This window comes from Eptesicus fuscus, chromosome 1 (assembly GCF_027574615.1).
Source record: "Eptesicus fuscus isolate TK198812 chromosome 1, DD_ASM_mEF_20220401, whole genome shotgun sequence".
Lineage (NCBI taxonomy): Eukaryota > Metazoa > Chordata > Mammalia > Chiroptera > Vespertilionidae > Eptesicus > Eptesicus fuscus.
In genome coordinates, this window is record NC_072473.1 from 57,249,954 (window position 1) to 57,275,220 (window position 25,267).

At 46.0% G+C, this 25,267-nt stretch overlaps 1 protein-coding gene across 1 annotated transcript in view; it reads left to right on the forward strand.

The window, feature by feature from the left end:
- Nucleotides 1-25,267, forward strand: part of PRRG1 (proline rich and Gla domain 1) — a 262,809-nt gene that overhangs the window by 179,170 nt on the left and 58,372 nt on the right. Inside the window, exon 3 of the mRNA XM_028136435.2 lies at nucleotides 13,323-13,483. Coding sequence (XP_027992236.1) covers nucleotides 13,323-13,483 — 161 coding nt within the window. The remainder of the gene's footprint in view (nucleotides 1-13,322; nucleotides 13,484-25,267) is intronic.

Below are 25,267 nucleotides of genomic sequence, written 5' to 3' on the forward strand. Positions count from 1 at the left end.
CCTGCCCTGTGGCAGCTTGATCAGATAAACTGCGGTTCTAGTCAGACTGCTCCAGGGCCGCTCAGACAGGAGGAGGAAACTGCAGTTTTTGCTGTAATCCCTGCTGAGTGGCCTCAGGCAGTAGCTGACCTACACTCCATTGGAGACCCAGAAACGAGGGCATCTAGTGGTCGGTGTGAGATGACACCAGATTTCAACCACTCGCATAAGGGACACACTCAAGAGGCAGACTCAGTGAGCGCCAAAGCCTTGCTGCACCAAGACCCGGCCCGTAAACGTTTCTCCTGCACAACAACTCTTCCTTTATAGACAAAGAGGGTCCTCACAGCCAATTGGCCTGGAGGACAATTCCTCCCAGTGACACCAACAACAATCAAGACTTAACTATACAAAGGAGGACCAAGATGGAGGCATAGGGCGGAAGCCTGATTGTTGCCTACCACAACAATTTTGAGACTACGATGGGAGAGCAGAGCAGACACCATCCAGAACCACCGGAGGGCTGGCTGAGCAGATGCTCTACAACTAGAATAAAAGAGAGGGGTACGCGGGATGATGCTGATGCCGGTGACCCAAAGACCACACTTTAAGAACTACGGCTCAGGCGACACAATGGCGGCCTGGAACGTGCTCGGCACAGTTCCCCGGGCGGTCTCCGGCTGAGGGGACGGCTCCACTCGCTGCCGCACACGGACAGATGAGCCCCTGGGAGGCATGGGGTGGGAGACTCCGCGCTTGCTGACCCCCGAGTCCTTCAAGAATCTCAGCACCCTGGAAGCGGCCAGGTGCGCACGCCCGGCAACCGGCCACAACTGTAGACCCAAGCGCCGATGCAGCGACCCCAGACCAGCCCGCCACCGCGCACTGGGTGCACCGGAGCTTCACCGAGCCCGCTGCCCAGCGAGTTCCGCGACAGCCACCCCGGAGCTTTGAGAAAATGGTCGAAGGAATTGCTGAGAGGGAATTGACCGACAGGAATTGGGATCAAGAAAACGAAGCTCTGCTGGGTCCCGGGTCTGGGTGAGGCCATGTGCCCCTGGGTCCGGATGAAGCTGGGTCCCAGGTCCGGGCAAGGCTGCGTGCCCCTGGGCTCGGGTGAGGCCATACGCCCCTGGATCTAGGTGAGGCCTCACACCCCTGGGTCTGGGTAAGGCTGGGTCCTGGGTCCGGGTGAGGCCGTGCCCCTGGGTCTGGGTGAGGCTGGGTCCTGGGCCAGGGTGAGGCCATGCACCCCTGTGTCTGGGTGAGGTCACGCGCCCCTGGGTCTGGGTGAGGCTGGGTCCCGGGCCCGGGTGAGGCCGCACGCCCCCGGGTCTGGGTGAAGCCGCGCGCCCCCGGGTCCGGGTGAGGCCGTGCGCCCCTGGGACTGGGTGAGGCCACGCGCCCCTGGGTCTGGGTGAGGCCGCATGCCCCTGGGTCTGGGAGAGGCTGCGCGCCCCTGGGTCCGGGCGAGGCCACGCACCCCTGGGTCTGGGTGAGGCCACGTGCCCCTGGGTCCGGATGAGGCTGGGTCCCAGGTCCAGGCAACGCTGCGTGCCCCTGGGCTCGGGTGAGGCCATACGCCCCTGGGTCTGGGTGAGGGCACGTGCCCCTGAGTCTGGGTGAAGCCGTGCCCCTGGGTCTGGGCGAGACCAAACCAGAGGGAGTCGGACCTGCATTACCACCATTTGTCCACCATCCAGAGCTGAAAAGTCAGTGCCGACATGTACACATAAGGAACTGGTGGACATTGAAATTGGGTCTCAAAAGAACTGTTGGTCCAGAAAGAAACTCACTACAGACTGATTCATTTGCCTGTCAGCATAACTATTATTGCTCATCTCACATTCGGTTCTTATAAGTGTATTTCTAATAGCACATGATCTCACTCATCTAGGGGAAATGATGAACAACATAGACTGATGAACAAGAACAGACCCAGAAACAAGGAGGCATCGATCGGACTATCAGGCCTCAGAGGGAGGGTAGAGGAGGGTGGGGGAAGAGGGGAGAGATCAACCAAAGGACTTGTGTGCATGCATACGAGCCTAACCAGTGGTTAAGGACAACAGGGGGGTGGGGGCATCTGTTGGGAGGGGTGTGGGAGTGGAATGGGGGGATGAGGACAAATATGTGACACCTTAATCAATAAAGAAATTTTAAAAATAAAAAAAATAATAAAAGCCAGTTAAAATGAAGAAAAAAGAAAAGAAAAAAAAGAATAAGGATTCTTGTTAAAGTGACCTAACATTCTTGCTTAAGGCAGGCCAAGGACTTAGACATGAAAGGTGGGGGATAAAGAATTTGATCAGACATCAAGGATGATCAGATATCAAGGGTGGGAGGATAGTTCAGCAGGATTCTTTGCTAAGACTAAGCTGGACAGGCCAAAGACAGGATGAGGGTGAAGGTTGAAGCTTAGTTTTAAAAAGTATTCACAGGAGCCTAACTAAAGTTTGGTCAAGGAGACAGTCTTTGCCAGTCTCTCCTCTTTTTCAAGGAAAGAAAAGACATTCTTCTTCCTCTAAACAATTTGAGTCCATTTTTCATCTGATTGCATTTTCTTCATTAAGAACCAGCTGAACCACATGTCGATACTTGGTAGTAGAGGATATTTATTGGCTGGTGTGAGCCACCAGGCATTTAGTGAGGGAAATTTCTATGAAAACAAAAGGAAAACAAAGATTAATGGTTGGAGCAGATCATAAACCCTGTTTACAAGTCTGGAGGGCAGCTAGTCAAGATTTCTATACACTGTACTCAAAGCATCTTTAGATGGTGGAATGAGGACAGCAGTGGCAATCTGTTGGACTTCTTGGTTTGTGGTTTGCATAGTTATTTCCCAGAGCAGAGTATAGAAGATGCAGGTTTTCCAGTGAACTTTCTGAGTGGTCCACACAGCAGCAGGCAGGTTGCCCGTACATGATTTGCTGTGGTGATGATTCTTTTGAAGTTTATATCAAGTTGTGCAGTTTTAGCTTACAGAGCTTATTTAGATACTGGGAGGAAGATTAGCTACAAGACAACTTAGGAACCCAGTAAAGATCTGGGCAGTCAGGTTTTAGTTCTCAGTGACACCAAGTCAGGGAATGGGAATAAAAAATGAAAAGGCCAGTTTGGAAAGTTGTAGCCAGATATTGAAGGAAACTATAAGAATTAAGAAATTGGTAAGGAATGACAAAATGTGCAAGTTGACAGGATCCAGTCCAATTTATGGTAGATAACAAAGTAGAGAATAAAATGTAGTTTACCAAGAAATGAAAAACAGCTCAAAGACGATGAACAGGACTAGATTCTAATAACATACTGAAGCATAGAAACCTCCATCTTGGGTAAAAACTGCTGTTTAAAATTTAACCCTGCTATTCTGGCTTCTGTAAACATTTGCTTGCTTAAATAATAGGGAAAAATAAGACTACTCCCATTCCAGAGAGGCCATAAACTATGCCCCAGACAGAGTTGTCAGTGCTGGTGCCAGGCCAGGCCTTGAGATATGGTCTCACGGCCCTGTCCCAGCACACAGGACTTTTTCTCAGAAGGTATGGAAGTCTCACTCCAAATTTGGAAAAAAAAAAGCTGAAAAACGTATAAATAAGGGAAACTTCCACCATATTGGGCCACAGAATTTGAGAAGTAAGATTTTCCTCTGGGCTTGCTAGTGCTAGCGAAATGAACAGGACTCCAAATAAATTTGGCTTATTGATTAAGGCATCTTCTGGTTTACAATATAACAACACAAAGGTGAGTTATAAGGTCATCAGGATGCAATGTACAGCATGGTGACTATAGTTAATAGTACTGTATTGTATATTTGAAACTTTCTCAGAGAGATCTTAAAAGTTCTCATCCACAAAAGAGAAATTTGTAATTAACTATGGTGACAGATGTTAACTGGACTTATTGTTGTGATCATTTTGCCATATATACAAATATAGATTATTATATTGTATACCTGAAACTAATTTAATGTTATATGTCATTATCTCTCAATAAAACAAAATCTGCTTTTCCTACCTCATATAGTGGTGAAGTTAAATAAAATAATGTGAAAATGCTTTGACATTCTAATGCACCACAAATGTGTTATACAGTATTATCATTACTGTCATAATTATTATTGACCACATAAATAGTTGCTAGCAGAGCTATGAACCTATTCATGTTATCAATAATCTTTTCCTACATATGAAAACATTCTCAAAGTCACTAATTATCTGAGAGATGCAAATCAAAATGACAATTTGGTATCATCTCACACCTGTCAGAATGGCTATCATCAACAAATCAACAAATGACAAGTGCTGGTGAGGATGGGGAGAAAAAGGAACTCTCATGCACTGCTGGTGGGAATGCAGACTTGTGTAGCCACTGTGGAAAACAGTATGGCATTTCCTCAAAAAACTGAAAAATGGAACTCCCATTTGACCCTGCGATCCCACTTCTAGGAATATATCCCAAGAAGCTAGAAACACCAATTAGAAAGGATATATGCAACCCTATGTTCATAGCAGCACAATTCACCATAGCTAAGATTTGGAAACAACCTAAATGCCCATCAGCAGATGAGTGGATTAAAAAACTGTGGTACATCTACACAATGGAATACTATGCTGCAGTAAAAAAGAAGGAATTCTTACCATTTGCAACAGCATGGATGGAACTGGAGAGCATTATGCTAAGTGAAATAAGCCAGTCAGAGAAAGATAAATACCACATGATCTCACTCATTTATGGAATATAATGAACAACATAAACTGATGAACACGGACAGATCCAGAGACAGAGAAGCATCGATAAGACTGTCAAACCTCAGAAGGAAGGTAGGGGAGGGTGGGGGTAAGAGGGAGAGGTCAACCAAAGGACTTGTATGCATGCATATAAGCCTAACCAATGGACACGGACACCAGGGGTGGGAGTTGGGGGGGGTTAATGTGGGGATGAGGACACATATGTAATACCTTAATCAATAAAGAAATTTTAAAAAATCTTTTCTGCTGGGGCTGGTTTGGCTCAGTGGATAGAGCGTCGGCCTGCAGACTCAAGGGTCGAAGGTTCGATTCCAGTCAAGGGCATGTATCTTGGTTGCAGGCACATCCCCAGTAGGGGGTGTGCAAGAGGCAGCTGATCGATGTTTCTCTCTCATCGATGTTTCTAACTCTCTGTCCCTCTCTCTTCCTCTCTGTAAAGGATCAATAAAATATATATTAAAAAAATATTTTCCTATAGGTCTTACAAAACTGAAAGGCTATATTTCTTTTTTTTTTTGAAAGGCTATATTTCTGGTAAGAATGTAGTTGGGATTGTTTACCTGGAGTTTACAAGGTTCTTTTTGCCTCTATTGGGTCTTCAATTTGAACCTAATATTGCTTTTTAGTATCTAGTGTCTGAAGTATTGGGCTCACTAGGATACTACAGGAGGAGAGGAAGTATAGACTGTCTATTGGCTCTGTCCTTAGACTATGTTATGGGTTGAACTGAGTTTCCTGAAAAGAAGTTGAATTCTTAACCCTCAGTACCTGTGAATGTGACCAAAGTCTTTGTAGATGATCAAGTTAAGATGAGGTTATAGGGTTGGCCCTAATCCATTAGGACTGGTGACCTTATAAAAAAGGAAAACATAGCCATATAGACAGACATATACAGAGGGAAGATGACGTGAAGACACAAGGAGCATGGCACCTACAAGCCAAGGAATGCTTGAGGCTACCAGAAGCTAGGAGAATGGCATGGAGCAGATCCTTCCCTCAGAGTTCTCAGAAGTAACTAATCTACCAATATCTTGATTTGAGACTTCTAGCCTCCAGAACTGAGACAATAAATTTCTATTGTGTAAACCAAAAATTAAAACCCCACAAGGGTGTTCTATTGAAACATAAAATTTCTCTCTCCAGTCACCCCTACCTTTTTGATTTATGTTTACAAAATAATTCTGGTGTCATTAGATTTGACATGATTATTTACACAAATACATCAGGAATGATAATTGATCACATAGGCCTTTTAAAGTTTACTTTGCTGGAAGTTTTTATAAGGAAATTCACATTAGACTTTTAAAAGCCTCCTGGAGGCTAAAGAGCCAAGTCAAGATTTCAACTGCAATACTTATAATTTGGGGTGAATTCCTCTCTTATTTTTTATTTTATTTTAAAAAATAATTCTTTATTGTTGAAAGTATTACATATGTCCCCCTTTTCCTGCCATTGACCACCTCCAGCCCATTCCTGCCCCACGCCCCAGGCCCTCACCACCCCATTGTCTGTGTCCATGGGCCATGCATATATGCATACAAGGTCCTTGGTTAATTACCTCCCACCCACCCACACTCCCCTGCCTTCCCTCTGAGATTCTGCACTCTGTTCCATGCTTCCATGTCTCTGGATCCACTCTGTTCATCAGTTTATTTTTTTACTTAGATTCCACATATGAGTGAGAGCATGCTTCTCTTTGAATTCTTCTCTTCTTGACATCCATATAGCCTAAGATTCCTGGGCCTTCCAGAAGTGACCATCCTTATTCATCTGTAAGGCTGGGAGCCCTGTAAGCCAGGTACCAGGCCAGTTTTCTCAAGAGGGCTTTTTGTGCATTGGCTCCATAAAGTCAACTTTAATCCCTTAAAAGTGTCTGGTCATGCCCTAGCCATGTGGCTCAGGTGGTTGAGCTTTGTCCCATGCACCAAGAGGTTGCTGGTTCCATTCCCTGCTCCGATTTCAGGCTTGATCCCAGTGGGGGGCTTGCAGGAGGCATCTGATTGACATTTCTCCATCTCCCTTTCTCCATCTCCCTTCTCTCTCCATCTCCCTTCTTTTTTCTCTAAAAGTCAATAAAAACATGTTTTTTTGTTTTTTTAAAGTATCTGGTCATATCTGATTTTGTTCACATTATTCCCAAATATGATATTCCAATCAGAGTCTTCATTAAATAAGAAATATTTTGAATTATGTTCTGTTGCAACGATGACAGATTATTTTTTAAAAAATATATATATTTTATTGATTTTTTACAGAGAGGAAGGGAGAGGGATAGAGAGCTAGAAACATCAATGAGAGAGAAACATCGACCAGCTGCCTCCTGCACATCCCCTACTGGATGTGCCCACAACCAAGGTACATGCCCTTGACTGGAATCGAACCTGGGACCCTTCAGTCTGCAGGCCGATGCTCTATCCAACCGAGCCAAACCGGTTTCGGCAAGACAGATTCTTATTGAACTTTTGCAAATTGTTATGTTGTCATGGAAATAAGAATAATCAATAAATTTTTCTTGCCATATGCAGGCCATAGTTTCTGTTGAGAAATCAGCTGACAATCGTATGGGTGCTCCATTGTAGGTAACTAACTGTTTTTCTCTTGCTGCTTTTAATATTCTCTCTTTGTCTTTTGTCCTTGGCATTTTAATTATGATGTGTCTTGGTGTGGTCCTCTTTGGATTCCTCTTGTTTGGGGTTCTGTGTGCTTCCTGGACTTGTAAGTCTATTTCTTTCGCCAGGTAGGGAAAGTTTTCTGTCATTATTTCTTTAAATAGGTTTTCAATTTCTTGCTCTCTCTCTTCTTCTGGCACCCCATAATTTGGATGTTGGTACGCTTGAAGTTGTCCCAGAGGCTCCTTACACTATCTTCATATTTTTGGATTCTTTTTTCTTTTTGCTCTTCCAGTTGGACTTTTTTTGCTTCTTCATATTTCAAATCTTTGACCTGATTTTTGGGATCCTCTTGTCTACTGTTGAATCTTTATATAATTATTCTTTATTTCAGTCAGTGCATGCTTAAATTCTGACTGGTCCTTTTCCATTTTTTTATTTATTTCTGCTCTGATCTTTATTATTTCCTTCCTTCTACTTATTCTGGGATTTTCTTGTTCTCTTTCTAATTCTTTAAGTTGTAGTGTTAGATAATTTATTACCAGTTTTTCTTGTTTTTTGAGGTAGGCCTGTAGTGCTATGAACTTCCCTCTCAGGACTGCTTTCACTGTGTCCCATAGATTTTGGATTGTTGTGTATTCATTTTCATTTATTTCTAGGATTTTTAAAAAATTTCTTCTTTGATCTCTTTGGTAGCCCATTCATTGTTTAATAACATGCTATTTAGCTTCCATGTATTTGCTTGTTTTTGAGAGCTTTTAATGTAGCTGATTTCTAATTTTATGTAATTGCGGTCTGAGAAGATGCTTGATATGATTTCAGTCTTTTTGAATTTGTAGAGACTTAGCTTGTGTCCTAACATGTGTTCTATCTTTGAAAATGCCCTATGTGCACTTGAGAAGAATGGATATTCCATAGGTTTAGGATAGAATATTCTGGAGATGTAAATTAGTTCCTTCTGTTCTAGAGTGTCATTTAGGATTGCTGTTTCCTTATTGATTTTTTTTTCTAGAAGATTTATCCAGTGATGTTAGTGGAGTATTAAAGTCCCCTACTATGATCACATTGCTGTCACTCTCTCACTTGATACCCTCCAGAATTTTTTTATATATTTAGATGCTCCTGTATTAGGTGCATATATGTTTATCAGACTTATAGCCTGTTGTTTTATCAATCCCTTTAGTATTATGAAGTGGCCTTCCTTATCTCTTTGTTGTATTTTTTGTTTTGTTTTGTTTTGTTTATTTATTTATTTGTTTTTCTGAGGTCCGCAATGGTGTCTTTTTAATTTAAATTATTTATTGTTGAAAGTATTACATATGTTTCTTTTCCCCCCATTTACTTCTTTCCAGCCCATGACACATGTCCCCACCCCCCTACTGTCTGTGCCCTTTGGTTATGATTATATGTATGCATGCAAGTCCCAGGGACCACACGTGGCCTCACCCGGACCCAGGTGCACGCATCCTCACCCGGACCCGGGACCCAGCTTCACTCAGATCCAGGGGCGCGTGGCCTCACCCGGGCCTGGGACCCAGCCTCATCTGGATACAGGGGCACACGGCCTCACCCGGACCTGGGATCCAGCTTCATTCGGACCCAGGGGCGCGAGGCCTCACCCAGACCCGGGACCCAGCCTCACCCGGATCCAGGGGCTCACGGCCTCACCCGGACCCAGGATCCACCTTCACCCGGACCCAGGGGCACGTGGACTCACCCGGGCCTGGGACCCAGCCTCATCTGGATCCAGGGGCACATGGCCTCATCCGGGCCCGGGACCCAGCCTCACCCAGATCCAGGGGCACACGGCCTCACCCGGACCCGGGATCCAGCCTTACCCGGATCCAGGGGCACACGGCCTCGCCAGGACCCAGGATTCAGCTTCACCCGGACCCAGGGGCGCATGGCCTCACCCAGACCCGGGATCCGGCCTCACCCAGACCCGGGATCCGGCTTCACCCAGACCCAGGGGTGCGTGGCCTCACCCGGACCCAGGGGTGTGTAGCCTCACACGGATCCAGGGGCGCACGGCCTCACCCGGACCCGGGATCCGGCTTCACCCGGACCCAGGGGCGCGTGGCCTTACCCGGACCCCGGGGCGTGTGGCCTCACCCGGATCCAGGGTGCACGGCCTCACCAGGACACGGGATCCGGCTTCTCCCAGAACCAGGGGTGCGTGGCCTCACCTGGACCCAGGGGCATGTGGCCTCACCCGGATCCAGGGGCGCACGGCCTCACCTGGACCCGGGATACAGCTTCACCCAGACCCAGGGGCACGTGGCCTCTCCCGGACCCAGAGGCGCAGCCTCACCCAGACCCGGGACCCAGCCTTACCCAGACCCAAGGGCGTGTGACCACACCCGTGCCCAGGGGTGCGCAGCCTCGCCCGGACCCAGGGGCATATGGCCTCACCTGGACCTGGGATCCAGCATCACCCGGACCCAGGGGCGTGTGGCTTCACCCGGACCTAGGGGTGTGAGGCCTCACCCGGACCCAGGGGCGCGTGGCCTCACCCGGACCCAGGTTCGCGTGGCCTCACCCGGGTCCAGGGGCGCACGGCCCCACCCTGACCCAGGATCCAGCCTCACCCGGACCTAGGGGCGCATAGCCTCACCCGGACCTAGGGGCGCATAGCCTCACCCGGACCCAGGGGGGTGGCCCCACCCAGACCCTGGACCCAGCCTCACCCGGACCCAGGGGGGCGGCCCCACCCGGACCCTGGACCCAGCCTCACCCGGACCCAGGTGCGTGCGGCCTTACCCGGATCCAGGGGCGCGTGGCCTCACCCGGACCCAGGGGCGCTTAGCCTCTCCCAGACCCAGGGTCGCGTGGCCTCACCCGGGTCCAGGGGCGCACGGCCCCACCCGGACCCAGGATCCAGCCTCACCCGGACCTAGGGGCGCATAGCCCCACCCAGACCCTGGACCCAACCTCACCCGGACCCAGGTGCGTGCGGCCTTAACCCGGATCCAGGGGCATGTGGCCTCGCCCGGACCCGGGACCCAGTCTCACCCTGACCTAGTTCCCAGCCACACCCGGACCCAGGGGCGCGCGGCCTCACCCAGACCCGGGACCCAGCGGGGTTTCATCTTCTGGATCCCAATTCCTGTTGGTCAATTCCCTCTCAGCAATTCCTTCGGCCATTTTCTCAGAGCTCCAGGGCGGCTGCCGCAGAACTCATTGGGCGGCGGGCTCGGCGAAGCTTTGGTGTGCCCAGTGCGCGGCAGTGGGCTGATCCGGTGTCGCTGTGTCGGCCCTTGGGTCTGCAGCGGTGGCCGGTCACCGAGCATGCGCATCTGGCCGCTTCCGGGGCGTTGAGATTCTTGAAGGACTCAGAGGTCAGCAAGCGCGGAGTCTCCCACCCCATGTCTCCCAGGGGCTCGTCTGTCCGTGCTCGGCAGCAAGTGGAGCCGTCCCCTCAGCCGGAGACCGCCGGGGGAACTGCGCCAAGCATGTTCCAGGCCGCCATTGTGTCGCCTGAGCCGTAGTTTTTAAAGTGTGGTCTTTGGGTCACCGGCATCAGCATCATCCCGCGTACCCCTCTCTTTTATTCTAGTTGTAGAGCATCTGCTCAGCCAACCCTCCAGTGGTTCTGGATGGTGTCTGCTCTGCTTTCCCGTCGTAGTCTCAAAATAGTTGTGGTAGGCAACAATCAGGCTTCTGCCCTATGCCTCCATCTTGGTCCTCCTTTATATAGTTAAGTCTTGATTGTTGTTGGTGTCACTGGGAGGAATTGTCCTCCAGGCCAATTGGCCGTGAGGACCCTCTGTGTCTATAAAGGAAGGGTTGCTGTGCAGGAGACACGTTTATGGGCCGGGTCTTGGTGCAGCAAGGCTTTGGCGCTCACTGAGTCTGCCTTTTGAATGTGTCCCTTATGCGAGTGGTTGAAATTTGGTGTCATCTCACACCGACCACTAGATGCCCTCGTTTCTGGGTCTCCAATGGAGTGTAGGTCAGCTACTGCCTGAGGCCACTCAGCAGGGATTACAGCAAAAACTGCAGTTTCCTCCTCCTGTCTGAGCGGCCCTGGAGCAGTCTGACTAGAACCGCAGTTTATCTGGTCAAGCTGCCACAGGGCAGGCCACCCACATGCAAAAGCCGCTGCTTGGAGCCCAGGTGGGCCTGCAAGACTTGCGGGGCGGGTCTGCAAAACGTGCGGGGCGGGTCCCAGGGCGGGGCGGGTCTCAGGGCGCCACCAGGCCATGGCGTGGCGAACCGCAATGGCTGCAAGTCTGCTTTTTCTGCTTTCCACGTTTCTAAGCCCCCTCGTTCCGCACTCCAGCACAGCAAACACTGATTGCTGGGCGCACTTCCAAAAGGAAGTTACTCCCACTCTCCGACATGAAGGCCAAGAGTCCAGCCTCTCCCTGCAGGCGTCTGGGTCTCCCGCGAGTCCCCAGAAGGTGGATTTCAGGGTGATGGGGAGCTAATCTCCCCTAGGGTTGGAAAAAAAGCCGCACGACCCTTCCCCCGCCACCAGCCCGACCCACGAGCCTCCGCACCTTATCCCCTCTGAGTTCGCTCTTTCCTCTTCCCTCTTAGCTGTAAATCCACCATTCAGCCAGCTCTCCTGTGGTTCTGGGTGGCAGATGCTCTGTCCTCCAGTTGTATTTGTGAAATTGCTGTGCGTGGCGCAGTTCATTTGCCGCCTTCTTGGTTTTCCTCTCTCAAAATGGCTAAAGGACTTGAATGTAAGACGGGAATTCCTAAGAATCCTCCAAGTCGGTGTCGGCGGCCTCCGGGGCCCCGAGGATCTCACTGGGCAGCTCGGCCAGGTCGGTGACGCGGATGAGCCCCTCCTGCAGAAAGATGGTCTCTCCCTTCACCGAGAGCCACTGCGCCGAGTCCGGACTCGGCTGCCGCCACAGCAGCTTCCGCGGCCACCCACGAGCTCATGGCCCCGGCTGCGGTGCTGACTGAGAGGAGCAGCCGCCCGGCCTGGGGAGACACGAGCAGGAGTCGCCGCGCTCACCAGTCCATCTTTTAGTTGTATTTCCGAAACTGCCATGCGAGGCAACAGATCAGCCGTTCACCTCCGCCGCCATGTTGGCTCCTCCTGATAAGTGTGTATTTTGAATGTTTATATAAAATGCCTCTAAGTCATGCAGAATTTTCTTTTTCTGAAGGACAGTAAAATGGGGTTGAATATATTTAAATGTCTCAATATGTTTAACTTAAGTGAATTTAGAACAAAATTATTATTAGCCTTCCTTGGAATGAATTATGGCTAAATTTACCTTAATTTTTTGATATTGTTTTGTCACGTCTTTTTTTTTTTCATACAAGTAAAGCTCCTCTTGGTTCATATCATTAGGTTAGTTGGAGTTTTATGTTTTTTAGTTAAGGGACAAAGATTGATAGTCTAGAGACTGGATTTTTATTTCCTTACTGCTGTCCAACAGCAGAGTACCTCAAGGTGTCAACTTATAATAATAGGTATAAATGGTGGTATCAGCCCTAACTGGTTTGGCTCAGTGGAGAGAGCGGCGGCCTGTGGACTGAAGGATACCTGGTTCGATTCTGGTCAATGGCATGTACCTTGGTTGTTGGCATATCCCCAGTGGGGGGCGTGCAGGAAGAAGCTAACCAATGTTTATCTCTCATCAATGTTTCTAACTCTATCCTTCTTCCTTCCTCTCTGTAAAAAAGTCAATAAAATGTATTTAAAAATAAATGGTGGTATCGTTGTTACTATATTTAAACACCCATGGTTGGCAAGAACGTGCTAAAGTCTGAATATAACATAGTAAACTATATCACTGTCCCTGTCCAGAGCACCTGCTACTGAAAGGACATACTAACTTGATGAAGAATATGGCAGATGTGATGGTTTGGAGCTAAATGCTACTTCATTGCTGACTCACACAGAAAGAGGTTAAGGATGTTGGCTCTGTATTCTAAAAACTATCTAGCAGTTTTCATCTTGTATATTAACTTTACACATTTTTTATTACAAGTGTATGCTTATTATTGTATCTCTTTTTAGTTTTCCTCACGGGAGGAAAAGCAAATTCGGTACTAAAACGCTACCCAAGAGCTAATGGACTTTTTGAAGAAATAAGACAAGGAAATATTGAGCGTGAATGCAAAGAAGAATTCTGCACATTCGAAGAAGCAAGAGAAGCTTTTGAAAATAATGAAAAAACTGTAAGTATGTTGGTACTTTTAAATTTTTTTGACAGATTTGCCTACCTTTTTGATATATGTTTGAAATCTGCATTCCCAAATGGTATGCATTGCTAGGAATTAAAAGTTACCCTTGTGAAGAACTCTGAAAGTGGCATCTAACTTAAACTACTGTGTGTATAGAAGGCTAGATTCACATCCCTGTATGTTGGCCTGGCTGTGCAGGTCCTATTTCCATAGGACTCTGATGAACTGAGATTTGTCCTCTTAGCAAGGGGAAGCAAATGTTTGTTTCATAGAAGCTTCATTCAGGGAAAGTTATAGTTGACATCATCCCTTTACTCTGCCTAATCAGAGAGAAATTGTGGAGGAAGCTAATAGATACTGACACTAATTTAAAATGGTTTACTTCTCCTACCAAAGAAAATACTTTGGTAAAAGCACAACACAGCAGTATAAATTCTATAGAACTGCTTTGAACTTGTAAATTGCATTGCCAGAGGTACCGATTATACAAAGATGCATTCCTGTGTACCATGAAAATAACACTTGATACTAAACAAGGGATGTCAGATGTGTTAGAGGGACATCAAATTTTATTACAGAAGTAAAATTTTATTGCTGAAGTTTTAAGGATAGGGGATTTTATCTTGATAGATAGAGAGGAACTCAGGAGTAAAAGCTCAAGGTCTAATAGCTCAAGGTTGTTCCTAAGTATTGCTCTGTTACTGATGAGTTTTTAAACCTTATCTATACATATAAAAGCCTAAGCAACCAAACAAGCAAACAACCGGACAGACCAGAATGAACAGCTGCTATGATGCACACTGACCACCAGGGGGAAGACGTTCAACACAGGAGCTGCCCCCAGGTGGTCAGTGCACTCCCTCAGTGGGAGCACCACTCAGCTGACCGACACGCCCTGGTGGCACATCAGCCAGGTGGCAGCCACTCACTCCCTCAGTAGTCCTACAGGTCCAATCTCTGGAGAATGGGCCAGGCACTGATGGACCTGCACCACCAGCACAATCCTGATCCTGACACCACTGCTGGCCTCCTGAAGTTGGCCTCAGGCACTGTGGCCTCTTCCCCTCCCTAGATGCTCCACAAGGAAGAAACAATATAAAAGCAGCTGCAAGATGGCTCCTGAAAACCAGCACGAATGTCAGAATCCAAGGCTGTATTTTTGTTTATTGTTTAAAGTATTACACATAGTAGTACATATATCTCCTTTTTTCCCCCATTGACTTTCCCCCAGCCTCCCCTACCCGCTGTCTCATGCCCTCATACCCCCCACTTCCCCCGCAGTGTCTTGTGTCCATTGGTTGTGCTTATATGCATTCATACAAGTCCTTCGGTTGATCTCTTCCCCCGACTCCCCAACACTCTCCAGCCTTCATGCTGTAATTTGACAGTCTGTTCTATGCTTTACTGCCTCTGTATCTATCTTTTTGTTCATCAGGTTATAATGTTATTTTCCACAAATGAGTGAGATCATGGGGTATTTTTCTTTAATTGCCTGGCTATTTTCACTTAGCATAATGCTCTCCAGTTCCATCCATGCTGCTGCAAATGGTAAGAATTCCTTCTTTTTTATAGCAGTGTAGTATTGCATTGTGTAGATGTACCACAGTTTTCTAATCCACTCATTGGCTGATGGGCATTTAGGCTGTTTCCAAATCTTAGCTATGGTGAATTGTGCTGCTATAAACATAGAGGTGCATATATCCTTTCTGATTGGTATTTCTGGTTTCTTGGGATATATTCATAGAAGTGGGATCACTGGGTAAAATGGGAGTTCCATTTTTAGTTTTTTGAGGAAACTCCATACTGTTCTCCACAGTGGCTGCACCAGTCTGCATTCCCACCAGCAGTGCACGAGGGTTCCTTTATCTCCGCATCCTCGCCAGCACATGTCGTTTATTGATTTGTTGATGATCGCCATTCTGACAGGTGTGAGATGATACCACATTGTCATTTTGATTTGCATTGCTCAGATAATTAGTGACTTTGAGCATGTTTTCATATGTCTCTTGGCCTTCCTTCTGTCTTCTTTCAAAAAGATTCTATTTAGGTCCATTGCCCATTTTTTATTGGATCATTTATCTTCCTTTTATTAAGTTGTATGAGTTCCGTGTAAATGTTGGAGAAGCAAATATGTTCTCCCATACAATGGGCTTTCTTGTTGTTTTGTTGATGGTTTCTTTTGCTGTGCAAAACCTTTTTATTTTGATGTAGTCCCATTTGTTTATTTTCTCTTTAGCTTCCATTGCCCTAGGAGTGGTATCAGTGAAGAAATTACTTCGGCATATGTCTGAGATTTCTCTGCCTGTGGATGCCTCTAGTATTTTTATGGTTTCCCATCTTATGTTTAAGTCTTTTATCCATTTTGAGTTTATTTTTGTGTATGGTGTAAGTTGCTGGACTGGTTTCATTTTTTTTTTGCATGTATCTGTCCAATTTTCCCAACACCATTTATTGAAGAGACTGTCTTAACTCCATTGTGTGTTCATGCCTCCTTTGTCAATTATCAATTGAGCATAGTGGTTTGGGTTGATATCTGAGTTCTCTATTCTATTCCATTGGTCTATATGCCTGTTCTTATGCCAGTACTAGGCTGTTTTGAGAACAGTGGCTTTGTAATACAGCTTGATATCTGATATTGAGATCCCTCCTAGTTTATTCTTCTTTCTCAGGATTGCTGTGGCTATTTGGAGACTTTTTATTCCAGATGAATTTTTGGAGAGTTCTTTCTAGGTCTGTGAATTATGCCATTGGTATTTTACTGGAGAGTGCATTGAATCTATAGATTGCTTTGGGTAGTATGGACATTTTGATGATGTTGATTCTACCAATTCATGAACATGGTATGTTTTTCCGTTTGTTTATGTCTTCCTCTATCTCTTTTTTTCAGTGTCCTGTAGTTTTCCGAATATAGGTCTTTTACCTCCTTAGTTAAGTTTATTCCTAAATATCTTAATTTTTGGGGGGGAGTTTGATTTAAATGGGATTGCTTTTTTAATCTCTCTTTCTGTAAATTCACTATTGGTGTACAGAAATGCCGTAGATTTCTTGACATTAATTTTGTATACTGCTACATTGCCGAATTCATTTATTAAGTCTAATAGTTTTTGGTGGAGTCTTTAGGTTATTCCAGGGTTTGCCGCTATTCAGTGGGTGCCAGTGTTGTAGATTCTCAGTGTTTTCAGGATTCCGATAACATCCACTTTCCCCTTCAAGATGTCGCGGTCTCTGCATCAGAGCTAGTTGCTCCGGGAGGGATCTCAGCAGCAGTGGAAGCTGCCTGTTCAGGGGAACCCCGTCCGGCTGTCCCTCACAGTCCCCTGTAATTATAGCTGTCCCTCAACTCAGAAACAAACATTCCTCGTGTGACTACACACTTTTTTCCTTCTCTCGCTCACACACTATCTTGCAGTCTGACTTCCCATCGGCAGCCATCTTCCTTCCTCTAATTGAATTATAATTGACACTAGGGGCCCAATGCACAAAATTCCCTCAGCCTGGCCTGTGCCCTCTCATAATCCAGGACCACGAGGGGGCCTAAACCAGCAGTCAGACATCCCTCTCGCAATCCGGGACCCCTTGCTCCTAACCACCTCCATGCTTGCTACTAACCACCTGCCTGTTCACTCCTTGCTGCCTGCTTTCTCGCTCTTAACCACCCACCTGCCCGCTCCTTACTGCTTGGTTCGCCGCTCCTTACCACCCACTTGTTCACTCCTTACCCCCCTCCTGCTTGCTCCTTACTGCCCTCCCTGCTTGCTCCTTACTGCCCGCCTGCTTGCTCCTTACTGCTTCGCTCACAGCTCCTTAGCACTGCCACAATAGCAGAAGTGGCTTCCACCACTGCCGCTGTGCTCGCCAGCCATGAGCCCAGCTTGGATGAGCGGCGCTCCCGCTGTGGGAGCTCACTGACCACCAGGGGACAGCTCCTGCGTTGAGCTTCTTTCCCCCTGGTGGTCAGTGAACGTCATAGCAACTGGTCACTCTGGTTGTCCAGTCGTTCCACTGTAAAGGTTGCTGGGCTTTTATATATACAGATACCATTAACCATACATATTTCATCAATTTGGTAAATATATACACATATATACTAGAAGCCCAATGCACGAAATCCGTGCAAGGGGCTTGGCCCTCACAGCCGTGGCAGCTTTGGCTTCATCTGGATGGTTGTCCAGACGGTCATTCTGCTGTTCAGTCTAATTAGCATATTAGCTCTTTATTATACAGGACATATATGAAACCATCACCACAATCAAGATAGTAAACAAATTCATCATCCCCAAAAGTTCCTTCTTTCTCCATATAATTCCTTCTTCTCACTTGTCCCCACAAACAGCACCCCCCAGACAATGATTGATCTGATTTCTGTCACTATTGATTCATTTATATTTTCTAGAATTTTCTATAAATGAAGTCATACATTATGTACTCTTTTTTGTATGACTCCTTTCACTCAGCATAACTATGTTCAGATGCATACATACTACATGTAGCAATAGTTCATTCGTTTTTTTAGAGATTGAGGTTGTTTCCAGTTTGTAGTTATTACAAATAAAGCTGCTATGAACACTTATACACTAGACCATTAATTTTTAATTAAAGAATGATGTATTTATTTTGACTTGAGTTTTAAGAAATATAAAGGTCTAAATTATATTTTCAAGGATGCATTATGTGTTGTTAAACCTTTTATTTAGAGATTATTATAGATCCACAGAAAATACAGAGAGTCTCCTTGTAACCTTTACCCAGTTCTCCCCAATGGTTACATCTTACATAATTATAGTACAACTAGAGGCCCAGCACACGACATTTGTGCACTGGGGTGGAGGGTCCCTCAGCCCATCCTGTGCCCTCTCACAGTCCGGGACCCCTCAGGGGATGTCCGACTGCCACAGAGGCAGGAGAGTCTCCCGCCACAGCTGCTGCACTCGCCAGCTGTAAGCCTGGCTTCTGGCTGAGCGGTGCTTCCCCTGTGGGAGTGCACTGACCACCAAGGGGCAGCTCCTGCTTTGAGTGTCTGACTCCTGATGGTCAGTGCGCATCATAGCGACCAGTTGTTCCGCCGTTCAGTTGATTTGCATATTAGCCTTTTATTATATAGGATATCAAAAACAGGAAACTGACATTGGTACACACTCTATGTATAGTATTATGCCATTTTATCACATGTGTAGATCCTATAATCACAACTAGTAATACAGATACAGAATTTTTTCACTACCACAAAATTCTTTTTTAAAAAAAAATCTTTAAAGTATTACATAAGTCTCCTTTCCCCCCCATTGACCTCTCCCCAGCCACCCCCACCCCCCAGCACCTGCCCCCATCCCCCTATTGTCTGTGTTCATTGGTTATGCTCATATGCATGCATACAAGTTCTTTGGTTGACCTGTTACCCTCTCACCCTCTACCTTCCTTCATATGTTGGACAGTCTGTTCAATGCTTCTATGACTGTGGTTCTATTTTTGTTCATCAGTTTTACAAAATTCTTCCTTAATAGTCATACCTCCCCGTTCCCCATTGGTACACCATCTCTAACTTTTTGTAATCACTAATCTGTTCTCTCACCTCTGTAATTCTTTCATTGCAAGAATGTTTTATAAATGGAATCATATAATATGAAACCTTTTGATATTGGCTTTTTACACTCAGCATTATGCTCTTGAGATTCATATAAGTTGTTGTGTATATCAATAGTTCATTCTTTTTCATTGCTGAGTAGTAATCTATGGTATGGATGTATCACATTTTTTAAAACTATTCACTCCTTCAGGGACATCTGGGTTGTTTCCAGTTTGGGGTTATTACAAATAAAACTGCTATAAATATTTATATACAAGCTTCCATGTGAACATAAATTTTTATTTCTCTGGGAGTGTAAAGTTGTTGGGTTGTATGATAAGTATATATGTACTTCTTTAGAACACTGACAAACTAATTTGTCATTGTACAAATTACCATTTTACATTTCCTCCAGTGTGGTTGAGAGATCCAGCTTCTCTGATTACTCGCCAGCACTTGGTGGTGTTACTATGTTTTCTTTGAGTCATTCTGATAGGTGTGTAGGGATATCACATTTTAATTTCTATTTCCTTAATGACTATTTATGTCAAACAACTTTTTATGTGCTTATTTGATATTTGTATATTCCCTTTTGTGAAATCTCCCTTTATGTCTTTCACCTATTTTCTTTTTTAACATTAATTTTCAAAATTGAGATATATTTAACGTACAATATTATATTAGCTTTAGGTGCACAATGTAATAATTTGACATATGTATATGTTATAAAATTATTGCCTCAATAAGTTTAGTTAACATCCATCATCACACAATTTTTATTCTTTTTTCATGATGAGAAATTTTAAGATCTACTCTCTTAGTAATTTTCAAATATGCAATACAATATTATTAACTATAGTCACTGTCACCATGCTGTATATTATATCTCCATGGTTTATTTATTCTATAATTAAACTAGAGGCCCAGTGCATGAAATTCATGCACTGGAGGGGGCGTGTCCCTTAGCCCAGCCTGCCCCCTCTCACTGTCCGGGAGCCCTAAGGGGGTGTCCTACTGCCAGAACAAGGCCTAAACTGCAGTCTGGCCTCCCTCTGTGGGCTGTTCAGGGGAAGGTTCCACCCCCATCACCCTGCTGCTGCTGCCACTGCCGGCCACCCAAGGTGTTTTCATCAACATGAACTTGAGACCCTTCACCACAAAAAATGACAACTTTCTTTAGGCATTTTCAAGATGTCTCTTTCATAGGATATGATATTTCTTTCTTTCTTTCTTTTTTTATTCTCACCTGAGGATATTTTTCCATTGATTTTTAGAGAGCATGGAAGAGAGAGTGAAAGACAGAGAGAAATATCAATGTGAGAGGGACACTTCGATTGGTTGCCTCCTGCATGAGTCCTGACCTGGGCCCCGGCCAGGGAGGAGCCTGCAACCTAGGTATGTGCCCTTGACCAGAATCAAACCCGGACCTTGCATTCTGCAGGCCAAGGCTCTATCCACTAAGCCAAACTGGCTAGGGCAGGATATGACATTTTTTAGCCCCTCCAGCAGTGGAACTTTGTTTTTTCCTCCACGAGTGAGGTGGAAAAACCCTAAATCACCTTCTTGGATTCTTATTACCCAAGTTATCAAGAACGCTTCAGAGGTGAGAAAAATGGCAGCAAAATAGATGGACATGTCCTGAGCCTTCTCCCGGAGCAAATAGGATGAGCAGCTGAAGCAAAGAACATGCAACCAGAATTGGCAAAGGAGACTCAGCTGGTGAGACAGTTTGCAGCCAGGAAGGGCAGAGGATCTCTGGAGAAAGCCACCCCTGCCAGGGACCTGCTACCTCGGCTGTGGTCCCACGGTCAATGAGTCTCCAGCTACCCCGGGCGCAAGCTCCTGTGAGTTCTGAAGAGCATTCCCCTCTGACTGGCCCAACGACTTAGCCCAGGGCACTGCAACCATGCAAGTAGCAGACATGTGAGTAGCCCAATCCTCTCCAAGGAGCAGGAGCCAACGAGCAGCCCACCCCAGGCCTAAGAGCAGCAGCCTCACGTGGCCTGCCCCTGTCCAAGGAGCAGCAGCTGTGTGAGCAGCCTGCTACCCCGTCCGAGCAGCAGCAACCACACAAGCAGCCTTCCACATTCAAGGAGCAGCAGCCACACAAGCAGCCCACCCACAATTGAGGAGCGGTAGCCCCACGCATCCTGTCCCCATCTGAATTGCAGCAGCTGTGCACAGCCCACACCCTGCGCCTGTCCGAGGAGCAACAGGTGCATGAGCAGCCTACCCCCATCCAAGGAGCAGCAGCTGTGTGAGCAGCCCACCCCCGTATGAGGAAAAGCAGCACCGTGAGCAACCCACCCCATTTCAAGGAGCAGCAGCCTCCCGAGCCACCCATCCCAGACCAAAGAACAGCAGCCACACAAGTAGAATTCCCACATCCAAGGAGCAGCAGCCCTGCACAGCTCGCACTGGTCCAAGGAGCAGCAGCCACATGCAGCCTGTATCTGTCTGACGAGCAGCAGCTGGGTGAGTGGCCCATCCCTGTCCAAGGAGCAGCAGCCGAATGTGCAACTCACTCCACCTGAGGAGCAGCAGCTGCACAAGCAACCCAACCCCGTCCAAGGAACAGTAACCACGCGCAGCACGCCCCCATCCTAGAATCAGCAGCCTCATGATCAACACACCCCAGTCCAAGGAACAGCAGCTGTGTGAGCAGCCTCCCCCACCAAACATAGGAGACACCACTGCTGTGAGCAGCACCCACCAGAGGAGCCACTGCCAACTGAGGAGCAGCCGCTTCTGTAACCACACGAGGAACAATTGCAGCCCGAGGAGCAACCACAGCCCAAAGAACCACTGCCACCCAAGGAGCAGACCCTGCACGACTCAACATCTAGATCAGTCGGTGAGACAAAAAATGGGTAGACAAAGAAACCCCCAAAGGAAAGAAAAGGAGGAATTGCCAGAAAAGCATCTAAGTGAAACAGAAGCATGCAATATGTCAGAAAAATAATTGAGAATAAAGGTCAAACAGTTCATAAACCAGATGGAGGGAAAAAAATCGACAACTTATGCAAGAATCAAGAAGAAATGGACTAAAAAATCAATAACTTATGTAAGAATTAAAATGAAATGAAGAGTGATATAGCTGCAATAAAAAACACCATGGAAAGTTTCAACCGTAGACTAGGAGAAGCAGAAGACCGAATTAGCAAATTAGAAAACAGGGAAGCAAAATACACTCAAACTGAACTGCAATTAGAGAAAAAAATTAAAAGACAGGAGGAGAACCTAAGGGAGCTATGGAACAACATGAAACAAAGCACCATACTAATAATAGGGGTGCCAGAACAACAGAAATAAGAACAAGGATTAGAAAACCTATTTGAAGAAATAATGTCAGAAAACTTCCATGAAGTGGGGAATAAATAAGTCACACAAGCACAGAGAGTCATAAACAAGATGAACCTGAAAAGACCCACACCAACGCTGTGGGATGCGGGACAAATTCTTAAAAATTGGGACTGTCCCGCCAAAAGCAGGACGATCTGGTCACCTTACCTTAGATATACAATCTGAGTTATTACCCGGAGATTTCTCCGGGAGCTGACACTGAGTTATGAGACCCATGTGTTTATTGGTCAGTTTCCTCACCTATGGAATGAAGGTTGAACCTGCACCTCGGATCCTTTGGAGGTTGGATATAATGCATCCAGAGGGATTAACTGGCGGCTCGGAGAGTAAGATCAGAAGTCAACATACACTTGTTTCCTTTACCTGGACAGAGTTAGAAAAACACAACTCTTTATCATAACACCTGGAAGGGCTATGCTTATGGGAGGAGGTGCAGGGAACTGGGGCTTCCCCCATGCTCCTGCCCCGCCCTCCCTCCCTCCATCCCTGCACTGGCCCAGCCGCCATCAGGGAACCGCCCATCTCTCAGGGAGGAGCATGCGCAGTTTCTTGCAGACACTGAAGCAGCTGGGGAGTAGGGAGGTGGTGGTTTTTCCCCCCTGAGGAGGCACTGAAGTCCTTCTTGAAGTCTCTGCTCTGGAGTCTCTCACAGCTGTGAGTCCTCGTCCAGGAAGGCTGTGCAGTGGAGGCTCCACGTGCCTTTCAGAAGAATGTCAGCTGGGGGAGGGTGCAGGAGATCTGACTTGCACCCGCTCGCCAATCTCCAGTCCCATTTTGCTTCCACCCAGCCCGGTTCCCTATGGCTCTCCATTGGCCCTCCAGCCTGATGGGAGCCTGTGGGCCAGGGGTGGGGGGAGTAGATGGGAGGGACCAAGAGGTGCTCCATGCACTTCCTGGTTACCAGTAGGCCTTTCTGGTCGTGATGACCCTAGGGTTTTGGCCTGGTGCACACGCAGACACCCAGCTCCCTGCCTCTGATGGCAGGGAGCCGGGTATCCATGGCAGCCCCTCTCAGTGGCCACGGATCCAGCTGTTTAGAGGCATGGGGGGGTAGGAGTCCCACCCCCCTGTGTGAGTCCCACCCCCGGTGCCTCTCAATGGCCAGATAGGCCACCCCGAGTCCTGCCCGCCAGCCTCCCGCCGCCCAAACGTGGGCGTAGCGGAGTGATGGTTATTTACATATTACTCTATTATTAGATAGGATTATTGGTTAACCAAAGAAATCAAAGAATAAATTAAAAATATCCTGGAAACTAATGACAATAAAAACACAACAATCCAAATTCTATAGGACACAATGAAAGCAGTCCTGAGAGGGAAGTTTATAATTCTATAGGCCTACCTCAAAAAGAAAAAAAAAAGGGAGGTAAATTGGTAATAAATCATCTAACTCTACAACTCAAAGAATTTGAAAGAGAGCAACAAGAAAAGCCCAGACTGAGCAGAAGGAAGGAGATAATAAAGATCAGAGCAGAAATAAATGACATAGAGACAGAAAAAAAAATCAATGAAACCAAGAGCGTGTTCTTTGAAATGATAAGCAAGATTGATGAACCTCTAGCCAGGCTCACCAAGAAGCAAAGAGAGAGGACCCAAATAAACAAAATTAGAAATGAAAGAGGTGAAATAACAAGAGACCACACAGAAATACAAAGCATTGTTAAAAAATACTATGGACAACTCTATTCTAACAAAATAGAGTTGTGGAGGACAATAGACAATAGACAATGTGGAGGAAATGGACATATTCCCGGAAAAATACAACCTTACAAAATTCAATCAGGAAGATTTTAAAAATCTCAATAGGCCAATAGGATGGAAGAAATTGAAGCAGTCATGAAAAAGCTTCCAGCAAAAAAAAGCCCAGTGCCAGATGGCTTCACAGAGAAGTTTTACCAAACATTCAAGGGAGAACTAAAACCTATCCTCCTCAGACTATTCCTAAAATTTCAAGAGGAAGGAACACTTCCAAGCTCATTCTATGAAGCCGGCATCACCCTAATACCAAAACCAGATAAAGACAACGCAATGAAAGAGAAGTACAGGCCAATATCCTTCATGAACATAGATGCCAAAATCCTCAACCAAATTCTAGCAAATCGGATCCAGCATTATATCAGAAAGATCATACACCATGACCAAGTAGGATTTATCCTGGGGATGCAAGGATGTTACAATATCTCCAAATCAATAAATGTGATACATCACATAAACAAATTGAGAGATAAAAATTACATAATTATATCAATTGACGCAGAAAAAGCATTTGACCTAATCCAACACCCTTGATAAAAACTCTCAGCCAGGTGGCAATAGAAGGATCATACCTCAACATAATAAAAGCTGTATATGACAAATCCACAACCAACATCATACTCAATGGGCAAAACTAAAACCATTTCTCCTAAGAACAGGAACAAGACAGGGATGCCCACTCTCACCCTCCTGTTTGACATAGTACTGGAAGTACTAGCCATTGTGATCAGACAAGAAAAAGAAATAAAAGACATACAAATTGGAAAAGAAGAAGTAAAACTTTCCTTATTTACAGATAACATGATACTGTACATAGAAAAATCTAAAGATCCCATCAAAAATTATTAGACTTAATAAATGAATTCAGCAGTGTAGCAGGATACGAAATTAATGCCAGGAAATTTATGGCATTTCTATACACCAATAATGAACTTACAGAAAGAGAGACTAAAAAAGCAATCCCATTTACTATCGCACCAAAAAAATTAAGATACCTAAGAATAAACTTAACTAAGGAGGTAAAAGACCTATTTGTACAAAACTACAGGACACTGAAAAAAAGAGATAGAGGAAGACACAAACAGATGGAAGAACAA